General features: G+C 29.3%; 1 protein-coding gene across 3 annotated transcripts; it reads right to left on the bottom strand.

The window, feature by feature from the left end:
* Window positions 1-1,780: 1,780 nt before the first annotated feature.
* Window positions 1,781-5,570, bottom strand: LOC132271982 (putative F-box protein At4g38870). 3 transcript variants are annotated; one of them, XM_059773502.1, is made up of 3 exons: window positions 4,484-5,570; window positions 4,002-4,351; window positions 1,781-2,097 (listed from the first exon to the last, which is right to left on the bottom strand). In XM_059773502.1, the coding sequence occupies exons 1-2, from the start codon at window positions 5,274-5,276 to the stop codon at window positions 4,101-4,103; spliced, it is 1,044 nt and encodes a 347-aa protein (XP_059629485.1). In that variant the 5' UTR covers window positions 5,277-5,570; the 3' UTR covers window positions 1,781-2,097; window positions 4,002-4,100. The 3 variants fall into 3 exon arrangements, with proteins under 3 accessions (XP_059629485.1, XP_059629483.1, XP_059629484.1); XM_059773500.1 differs by having other exon boundaries at window positions 4,002-5,295; window positions 5,409-5,569; XM_059773501.1 differs by having other exon boundaries at window positions 4,002-5,288; window positions 5,409-5,569.
* Window positions 5,571-11,733: the final 6,163 nt, after the last annotated feature.

The following is an 11,733-nucleotide window of genomic DNA, read 5'->3' as shown; positions in this document are numbered from 1 at the left end:
GCCTAATCACTATTTTTCTCTTTTATATATTATTAAATTTTTGTGGGTCTATTTTTCTTAATTGACTATTGCATTGAATCATCTAATGCTGCATTTAATGTACAGAAATAGAATGCAAGTGAGAATGACATGATATGGTCATTCACATTTTATTGTTTGGTTGTAAAAATGAAATCTATAGGAATTGAGTAATGTAAAATTTAAAAAAGAATATATTGCAAATTGAATTTTTCAAAATATCCCTATTAGTTACAAATAATTTTAATTGACAAAATAACATTCTTCTATAATTTTTTATAAAAGAAATGGCGGCAATGGTTGATGGTGGTGGCAATAGTGGAAAGCGATAGTGGTGTAGGTGATGGTGTTGGAAGGCGGTGGTGGCGAAAGGCAGAAGGGTGTTGGTAGAAGACAATGGTAGTGGTAGTGGTAGTGGCGGTGGCAGTAATGGTGAAAGGCAGTGGTGTGGTGGTGGTGGAAGACGACAGTGATGTAGGTGGTGGTGGTGGAAGGCAATGTGGGTGATAGTAGTAAAAGACGACAGTGGATGTGGCGGTGGTGGAAGTCGGTGGCGGTGGAAGTGGAGGTGGCGGCAGCGGTGGTGGAAGGTGGAGGTGGAGGTGGAGGTGGCATCGGCGATGGAGAAAGTTAGTGGGGGTGGTGATAGAAGTCGATGGCGGTAGTATTGGAGGTGGCGGCGGCAGTGGTGGAAGGTGGAGGTGGCAGCAACGGTGGTAGAAAGTGGTGATGGAAGTAGGTGGCGGTGGAGGCGGTGACGGAGGTAGTGGTGGAGGTGGCGGTGAAAAGCAGTGGAGGCGGCAGTTGTTTGATGGTGATAGAAGACAGCTACAGTGGTGGCGGTGGCAGTGACGGTGGTGGAAGGTGTGGTGATGGTGAAGACGGCGACAATGGTGGTGGTAATGGTGACGGTGGTGGTGGCGGCGGCAATGATGGTGGTGGAAGGCAATAGATGTGGCGGTGTCGAATGTGGTAGTGGTGGAAGGCGGTGACAATGGTGGAAATCGATCCCACCACCACCACAACCACCACCTTTCGCCACCGACACCTTTCGTCATTGCCGCCACCACCACCACCGCCGCCGCCGCCTTCTTCTGCCATCACAGCCGCCAACACCACCATCGCTGCCACCGCCTTCTTCCATCACCACCACCACCATTGCTACCGCCACCACCACCTTCTGCCATTAACGCCAGCGTTGTCGTCACCACCGCCGCTGCCGCCACCACCACTTAGAATTGTGATTATCAATTCATTCCAACATCATTTTATATTTGCATCCAAACAAGAGAATGAGAATGACCATTTCATTCCCATTTCATTTCATTCCTACCAAATTAGGGCTAAATGAAAAGGCAATAGTATAATAGTAGAAGGGTGGCACAAGAAAACTAAACCAAGACAGGTACTCATCATACTAAATGAAAATAACAATGTCCAAACCGAACATATACTTGAAGTTTGGACAAACATCGTCCGCTTTTTCAATCTTTTCACTGCAAAATTATAAATAAGTTCAACACCAGATTAAAGGAAATAGTACTAAGCAATGAAATCTCTGTAATTAAATTCTAGGCACAACACATAGGACGACCCTTCGCCTTTGGAGCAAATCTCAGCTGCAATGGCTCAAAGTGATTCATGATAAAATATAAGAAGAATAAACTGCTTCACATGCTATATTAAATATAGGAAGGAAAACGTAAAAAACCTTCCTAGGGGCATTAGTAATAATATTCCCAACAGGCTCTGCTAAAAAATGTAACAGAAAAGAAAATCAACAGTAACACCATTTTTTTGTTATTAATGATAAACTGAACAAGTACAAGACCAGATAGCATAACCAAATGTGCTACAAATTCTAGATAGAAAAGCCAATAAGTGGGTTAACAACATTTTGATTCTACTTTACCACGGAAACTAACATAAACGAAACATTGAAAACTTGTTTTATATTGGCAGTAACCGAAATACATTTGAACCTCTTTCATCATGCTATTTGTAGACTCGAGAGTGCATTCGGATCCAACCTGGGTCGATGTGGGCATGCGGAAACTGAATCAAATGTTCAACAGATCACTGTAGAAGAAACCAATAACATAAAATTAGAACAAGAAAAGAACAATAGTGGGAAAAAAATATTTTGACGTTCTACGCATTGTGACTTAGGTTAAAACCATTAAGTATTATTTAGTGGGAAAGAAATAGTCACAAATGAAAAGCACCTTTTTGATTTTGCAATATGTGGTGTGAGATTCTTGTTCGATTCACTGAATAGGAGAATCACACACCATGGCTCTGTTTGTTTAGATGAAAATAACAGGGAAAGGGAAAAGAAAATTTTTTCTTTCTTTTAACATTTTATGAGTTTGAAAAGAAAGAAAAGACAAATTTTGTGAAAAAATTACTGTTCTTAATCAACTAACTTTTCCATGAATGTTTCAACAAAATAACATTAAAAAATTCAACCCTTCTTGTGAAAGTTTTGCGAATTTACAATTATTTCCATTTTCCCCCCTCTCTAAATAGAATGTATTTATGCATCACTTTTGATAAGAATAGTATAATATTCTATATCTTTCTGCGTGTCCTACAAAATTATTTATTTAAATTCTTCTATTGCTTTTTATTTTTAAAAAAGAAACCAAAAAAACTTGGCCACTATAAATTTATTTAGATCTATTATCCTATTTAATAAATGTAAGGACAATTTAGGTAAACCAAAATATTTTCTTGTAACTCTCATATTGTCCAAACCATGAAACAGGACTTTCCAACAATTTTCTTATTAAAAAAAATAAATAAAAATAAAAATCATACTGACCAAATGTATCTACAAAATTGATTTTCCTTTCCTTCAATTCACTTCACTTTCACTTTCACTTTCACTTTCAATTGTTAATTTGCATTGTCATTTAATATATTTAAAGCATAATTCTATGGACTTTTTCTTTTAATTTACCTTTGGTAAGTAACTCACAACTCAATTTTAGATCTTCCACTCTCGAAAGCAGAGGAGATACCATTAGAAACCCTTAGTGGATTTGTCTTTATTTATACGTATTCAGATGTATTGTTATTCAAGAACAAACATCATACAATGACTAATATATTCCACTAGTAAAAACAATTAGAAAAGAAAAACAGATGAGAATTTTATTATGAGAGAAAGCAATCACCAGACTAAGAAAATCCCAATCGCACCATGACCAATAGCAGAAAGCAAAAGCATAAACACAACAAAATCCAAAAATATAAACACATAAAAAGCTAATAAAAGAAAGACAAGAAAAATGCAACACTCATATTAAGGAAGCAAATAGTGTTGAGATGAACCAAGGGGTGGGGGGAGGCAGAGGAAGCAGAGGTGCCGCCACCGCCACCGCCACCGCCACCTCCACCACTTTTAGGAGATGGAGCAGGTGCAGGTGAACCTTCACATATGCCCATCAACGCCAATATCACAAACACACAATGCACATTGAGACAAATGGAACCAAGGGCTTTTCATTTGCCATCTTTAACAGTATACACAATCAATGAATTGTGCTATTAGCAGTGCAGAATTGAAAAGAGGTCATGACTTGAGTAGTTAACACGGATTGTCAACTGCCCAAGTCCTCCTTAATCAGCCATTTTATACATTGCATATGGCATTGTGTGAGTGGTCAATTTAGTCAGACCAGCCACAACAGTTAGGTTCACAAATATTGTTTATTTGTATGAAATTAGTATGGAACTTTAAAAACTTAGACAATATATAAATGATTAAGAGAACACCAAGGAAGGAGTCGAGACATGTTATAACTTAAGAATGCAAATCAAAAGAACTTGTTGGCCAAGAAAAGTCAAGAGTTTCAAATGCTTATAACAGACACGACTGATGAGACAAAAGGAATAAAGTAATATAATTTAGTTTATCATCAATAAACAAAAATGATAAAATAGCATGCCATTAAAATTTAGTTCTGCATATGGTTTACCTTTTTTCCTTCTTAGTCATTGTTGTTGCACTAAAACACGCACATCAATCATACTAAACCAGAAATTTCAGAATCCTCATCATCAGGAAAGTCAGGTTGCTATTCAGCTTTAGCTGTTTTAGAAAAGTTTAAAATTTGATTTACATCAGACAAGTGATCTTGTTCCAGGAATCCATCTCCACCCCTGATTGAGACTAGGCTCTCCCTGTTGACCAAGGAGTCGACACAATTCTGGGATCCAAGATCCTTAATTTCATGAGTCTCTGGATCATATAAGGCCACAGGACCATAATCATCATTTTGTATAATAAGCTGACCGTTCTTCCAAAACCCAAGCGGCCATCCAAATTCTGCAGGGAGGTCAACCGTAAATTGTTTTGTCCAACACCCTTCTTCCATCATCACCCATATGTCAAAAATTGGAGAATAATCATACAAAATCAGAGCAAGATAGCTATTGTAGTAGGGTGCAAGAAGGGCACCTCTTGAACTTGGAATATCGCGTATCTCGTGGAACAACTCAGTGCCCATGTCAAATGAAAGGATCACAGGATGATTGTCATTGTTCATTGCACACCAGTGATAAACCCCATTAATGCATGTGTTAGACAGAGGGCTTTCAATGCAAGAATAGGGCAAAACAACATCAAGATATCTCCAGGAATCAGTAGATAGGGTATACACAGCAACCTGATAAGGACCAAAACTTGTCCCTTTAAATACACTCATAGTGTTCCAAATCCAAACCACCTTGTAATCATTGGTAATGAGATCCAAACCAAATCCACAAATTTCACCACACCTCACCAAATTGGGTGGAAAGTTACCAGACAGCACCGGGAGGGCCCTAAATTCTCTGGTTGCAGGGTTCCACATAGCAAAGCTATTGGAAGGTCGATTGAACAGACACAGTATACCGTTGTAGGGACTGGCAACAATCCTTATATAGCAGGGCATATCCACCACCACATCCTGATGCACCGGGGGAGTACCGGCGAGTGTTTCATCGGGGAACAATGAGAAAATACATTTCCGGGTATTTTTGACAACACGATAAATGAAAAGACGGCCACTGTTGTTGTTGGTGTGGTGGTTGAAGTGCTTAGTAACAAAACTAGAGTTTTTGATGATAGTGTACCAATTCTTGCATACGGCTCTAGCCCTAATCAGTGATTTCACAGGCAGCTTCGAGAGAATCTCAATAATTAAATCCTCAGGAAGCAGCTGATCAATGTCATTACAACTTGCCATTTGCCCCTTTCCTTTCCAATTCATTCGATACAAAACCTAAACCCTAATTCAATTGAAATCAAAATACTACCATTTTTCTTGAATAAAATGAGAAAAATTCACCATATCAAATAGTATTCAAGATAACAGGAAATTAAGAAGGACGATGAGACTCACATGATTCTTTGGAACTTGGAATGAATCATCCGTTGCCAACTAAGAACACCAACCATCAAACCAACTGCAGCTATTTTTCTTCTTTTGCTTTCAAATCTCTACTGTGCACAATTAAAGGGAAGCGGAAAGTAAACACAGTAAACTTTATACTAATATTAAACCTACCATCTACTGTGCTCACTCCTAGTAAATAGTTACAAATTATATACAGTGAAGTCGGAATGAGTAACATAAATAGTTACAAATTCAAATCAACAATAATTGCGAGATTCACACGTCATAAAAAATAAGAATAATAATAACTTTTAATTATTACTCTCTCACTTAATACGCGTCACTAAGCCCAATGCTAAAAGCCCAGTCATTGAGCCTGATCTAACTGCTTCTGTGAACGAGCAATATGTCTGGATGAACCCAATGCCCCATCGGGCCCAAGGGAAGCTGCAGGGCCCATCTGGCCCAAACATATTTCTTGTCCAACTCAAATACAAATAAATAATATCCTTAATGGAACTCACACGAGTCCTAAGGAAACTCCATTAGGGTTAAATATGGGCTTGGGGTTGGGCTTCTGCCCCTAACGAAATCAAGCAATCCTCTCTGAATTGAATGAATACTCTTCTTTTTGTTTCATACTTGACAATTGACATTTTTTCCTTGTCATAGTTGAAAAGGCTATAATACCCTTTATTTTATTAAATATACAAGTTATATTTGGCTACATGAAATTTGAGTTTTGGAAATGGAATTGATGGAATAGGAGAAAAGTTTAGTTCAAAGTTACACCAAAAATTTCTTCAATTCCACCAAATTCAATTTCAAGACTTTAATTCCATACAGTGGAACACAGAACTCAATCTCATGTCACTGTTTTTGATGTTTGGATCAGGGAAAAAAATTACACTATTGTATTTGAGGTAAGCGGGTGACAGTTATAGCCTACGTATATATCTATATCTATACTATTATTAAATGTGTAAAGTGTTTCAGTGTTTCAGTATTTCAGTATTTATTTATTAATTAATATAAATTCTATAACACTCAAAATTACCTAATAAAATTAAAATTAATTCAAATTAACAGAATATAAAAAGAATTTAATTCAAATTACAAAGTTCTACATTGGTTTTAAGTAAAAAGGATTACATGAAGGTCTCTTATAGTACTAAATTTTTTTTGGTCGGCCTTTTGGCTAACCTTTCTTGGTCTTTTGGCTAAGAGCAAATGAACTACTACTTTCTCGGCCTTTGTGTAAAGAGTTATAAAACTCGAAATTACCTAATAAAATTGAGCTCTCATTAATTATTATATTGCACGATATAAATTCTATAAAACTCAAAATTACCTAATAAAATTAAAATTCAATCTATAATCAATTGTACTTGACCAAATGGTCTATAAATTAACCTATTTATCTATTTATTATTATGAATTTTTTAATAAAAGAAAATCTAATTAGACAAGAATTATTAATATAAAAATATTTATTAATTGATATATAAAACAAAATAATTTTTATAAAACTCTATCACAAATTATTTATTTTATTTTCAATAAAACTATATCACACGAGACAAAGATATATTTAAAGAGTTTCTATAAAACTCTAACACAAATTACCTATTTATCTATTTATTATGAGTTTTTTAATAAAATGAAATCTAATTAAACAAGTATTGTTAATATAAAAAAATTATTTATTAATGGATATAAAAAGAGGTCTTAAAAGATTTTCTATAAAACTCTAACACAAATTACCTATTTATCTATTTATTATGAGTTTTTTTTTAATAAAAGTAATTCTAATTAGACAAGAATTATTAAAATCAAAAATATTTATTAATTAAAAACTTACCTAATAAAATCATGCAAAGTGTTTTAGTATTTATTTATTTATATAAAAAAATATTTATTAATTGATATAAAAATAGTTTTTGTAAAAATAGTTTTTATAAAATTTTAAAAATTACCTAATAAAATCAATCACATTTTATATAAAACTCTAATTTTTAGTTCAATATAAAAAGAATAGTTATTTTTTATGGATAATTATCACAATATAATCGGCCTAACCCAGTTATGATTATGTAATTATCAGCAAAGGACACGTGTCATCATCCTATTAATCCAATGAGCCTGTAAATAGAGGCATGAGGAAGGAGGAAGTGGTACAGAAATTGAGAATTCTAGAAATCCAGAATTTCAGAGTAAAATACAGAAATTTTGCCAAAGAGTTTCAGTATTTATTTATTTATATAAAAAAAATATTTATTAATTGATATAATACTATTATTAGATGTGCAAAGAGTTTAAGTATTTAAGTACAAATTATCTATTTATCTATTTATTATGAGTTTTTTTAATGAAAATAAATCTAATTAGACAATAATTATTAAAATAAAAAATATTTATTAATTGAAAATTACCTAATAAAATCATGCAAAGGGTTTCTGTATTTCAGTATTTATTTATTTATATAAAAATATTTTATTAATTGATACAAAAATAGTTTTTGTAAAAATACTTTCTATAATACTTTAAAAATTACCTAATAAAATCAATCACATTCTATATAAAACTCTAATTTTTAGTTCAATATTAAAAAAAAAAATAGTTATTTTTTATGGATAATTATCCCAATATAACCGGCCAGGCCCAGTTAAGATTATGTAATTATAAAAAAAAGACACATGTCGTCATCTTATTAATCCAAAAAGCCTATAAGTAGAAGGAAGGAGGAAGGGATACAGAAATTAAGAATTCTAGAAATCCAATACTTCAGTATTTATTTATTTATATCAAAAAATATTTATTAATTGATATAAAAATACTTTTTATCTATACTATTATCAGATGTGCAAAAAGTTTCAGTTTTTATTTATTTATATAAAAAAATATTTAAAACACTAAAATCTACATAATAAAATTTAAATTAACCTACTTATCTATTTATTATTGTGAATTTTTTAGTAAAAAAAATCTAATTAGACAAGAATTACTAATATAAAAAATATTTATTAATTGATATATAAAACAAAATAATTTTTCTAAAACTCAACCACAAATTAGCTTTTATTGTGAGTTTCTTAATAAAATTAAATCTAATTAGATAATGATATATTTAAAGAAAATAAAATAATTTCTATAAAACCCTATCACAAATTACCTATTTTATTTTCAATAAAACTCTATTACGCTAGACAAAGATATATTTAACGAGTTTCTATAAAACTCTAACACAAATTACTTATTTATCTATTTATTATGAGTTTTTTCATAAAATAAAATCTAATTAGACAAGTATTATTAATATAAAAAATTATTTATTAATTGATATAAAAAAAGGTTTTAAAATAGTTTATATAAAACTCTAACACATAAATTACTTAATTTTCTATTTATTATGAGTTTTTTAAATAAAAGTAAATCTAATTAGACAATAATTATTAAAATAAAAAATATTTATTAATTAAAAATTACCTAATAAAATAATGCAACGTGTTTCAGTAGTTCAGTATTTATTTATTTATATAAAAAAATATTTATTAATTGATATAAAAATAGTTTCTATAAAACTCTGAAAATTACCTAATATAATCAATCACATTTTATATAAAACTCTTATTTTTAGTTCAATATAAAAAGAATAGTTATTTTTTATAGATAATTATCACAATATAACCAGCCCGACCCAGTTATGATTATGTAATTATTAGAAAAGATGCATGTCATCATCCTACTAATCTAAGAAGCCTATAAATAGAGGCATGGAGGAAGGAGGAAGGGGTATAGAAATTGAAAATTCTATAAATCCAGAATTTTAGAGTAAAATACAGATGTGCAAAGAGTTTCAGTATTTAAGTATTTATTTATTTATATAAAAAAATATTTTAAAAAACTAAAATCTAAATAATAAAATTTAAACTAACCTATTTATCTATTTATTATTATGAATTTTTTAATAAAAGAAAATCGAATTAGACAATAATTATTAATATAAAAAAATATTTATTAATTGATATATAAAACAAAATAATTTTTCTAAAACTCTACCACAAATTAGCTTTTATTATGAGTTTCTTAATAAAATTAAATCTAATTAGACAAGGATATATTTAAAGAAAATAAAATAATTTTTATAAAACTCTATCACAAATTACTTATTTTATTTTCAATAAAACTCTATCACATTAGACAAAGATATATTTAAAGAGTTTCTATAAAACTTTAACACAAATTACTTATTTATCTATTTATTATGAGTTATTTAATAAAAGAAAATCTAATTAGACAAGTATTATTAATATTAAAAATTATTTGTTAATTGATATAAAAAGAGGTTTTAAAAGAGTTTTTATAAAACTCTAACACAAATTACCTATTTATCTATTTATTATGAGTTTTTTTTAATAAAAGTAAATCAAATTAGACAAGAATTATTAAAATAAAAAATATTTATTAATCGCAAAATTACCTAATAATATCAATCACATTCTAGATAAAACTCTTATTTTTAGTTCAATATAAAAAGAATAGTTATTTTTTATGAATAATTGTCACAATATAATCGACCCGCCCTAATCAGAAAATGACACATGTCATAATTCTATTAATCCAAGAAGCCTATAAATAGAGGCATGGAGGAAGGGGTACAGAAATTGAGAATTCTAAAAATCTAGAATTACAGCGTAAAATACAGAAACTCTGCCAAAGAGTTTTTATTTATACTATTATTAGATGTGCAAAGAGTTTCAGTATTTATTTATTTATATAAAAAAAATATAAACACTAAAATCTATATAATAAAGAGTTTTCATAAAACTCTAACACAAATTACTTATTTATCTATTTATTGTGAGTTTTTCTATAAAAGAAAATCTAATTATACAAGTATTACTAATATAAAAAATTATTTATTAATTGATATAAAAAGAAGTTCAAAAGAGTTTCTATAAACAACTCTAACACAAATTACCAATTTATCTATTTATTATGAATTTTTTAATAAAATTAAATCTAACTAAACAAGAATTATTAAAATAAAAGTATTTATTAATTGATATAAAAAGAATTTTTCAAAGAGTTAATATTAAATTTTAACACAAATTACCTATTTATTTATTTATTATAAGTTTTTTAATAGAATAAATTATAATTAAACAAGAATTATTAATATAAAAAATATTTTTTAATTGATATAAAAAATAAAATAACTTTTCTAAAACTTTATCACAAACTACTTTTTATTATGAGTTTTTTTTTTTTTTTTTTATATAATAAAAGCTAATCTAATTTGACAAGAATTAATAAAATTTAAAAATATTTATTAATTGATATAAAAAGAGTTTTTAAAAGAGTTTCTATTAATCTCTAACACAAATTACTTATTATTTATTTATTATAAGTTTTTTAATAAAAGAAAATCTAATTAGACTAGAAAAACTATACCACAAATTACCTATTTTATTTTCAATAAAATTATAATACATTAGACAAAGATATATTTTAAGATACTATATAAAAACTCTAATACAAATTACCTATTTATCTATTTATTTTAAGTTTTTTTATAAAAGGAAATCTAATTAGACAAGTATTGTTAATATAAAAAATTATTTATTAATTGATATAAAAAGAGGTTTTAAAAGAGTTTTTATAAAATTCTAACACAAATTACCTATTTATTTATTTATTAAAATCTAATTAGACAAGAATTGTTAATATAAAAAAATATTTATTAATTGATATAAAAATAGTTTTTAAAAGAGTTTCTATAAAATTGTAACACATATTACCTATTTATCTATTTATTATGAGTTTTTTTTAATAAAAGAAAATAAAATTAAACAATAATATATTTAAAGAAAATAAAATAATTTTTATAAAATCTACCATAAATTAGCTATTTTATTTTCTATAAAACTCTATCACATTATCTCCAAAACATTCAACACGTACATTACACGTGCTTTTTCCTAGTATATTGCACGTGTCTTTTCCTAGTATATCTTAAAAGTGTCCAAAACGTCTCATATCATGTCACATCAAAGTAGTAATATTTTTAGCCTACGTGTTGGGAAAGTGTCACAAATTACCCCTTTCCATTTTGTTCTCTGTTCTTGTTGTTTAGTTCTTCACCACGTTCGAAACAAAACATGGTCACAAATTGAGTTTTGATCTTATGCCAGATTAGATGGTACTGAACCTCATCTCCTCCTTTTTTTTGGTTTTATATCAATTTGCATTTAGGTAAATTCTTATGAAAAGAAGTTAGGGAGATGGTTGAGAAAGGAAATATAAACCTTGTTTTGTGAGTAGGATGGCA

Source organism: Cornus florida, unplaced genomic scaffold (assembly GCF_030987335.1).
Source record: "Cornus florida cultivar Cherokee Brave unplaced genomic scaffold, ASM3098733v1 CherokeeBrave_3.0.0_Hap2_Chr08, whole genome shotgun sequence".
Classification (NCBI taxonomy): domain Eukaryota; kingdom Viridiplantae; phylum Streptophyta; class Magnoliopsida; order Cornales; family Cornaceae; genus Cornus; species Cornus florida.
This window is presented reverse-complemented; position numbering and strand designations above follow the sequence as displayed.

Excerpts from the sequence above, each read along its gene's own strand:
- LOC132271982 (XM_059773500.1), bottom strand. The coding sequence starts at position 5,276 with ATGAATTGGAAAGGAAAGGGGCAAATGGCAAGTTGTAATGACATTGAT.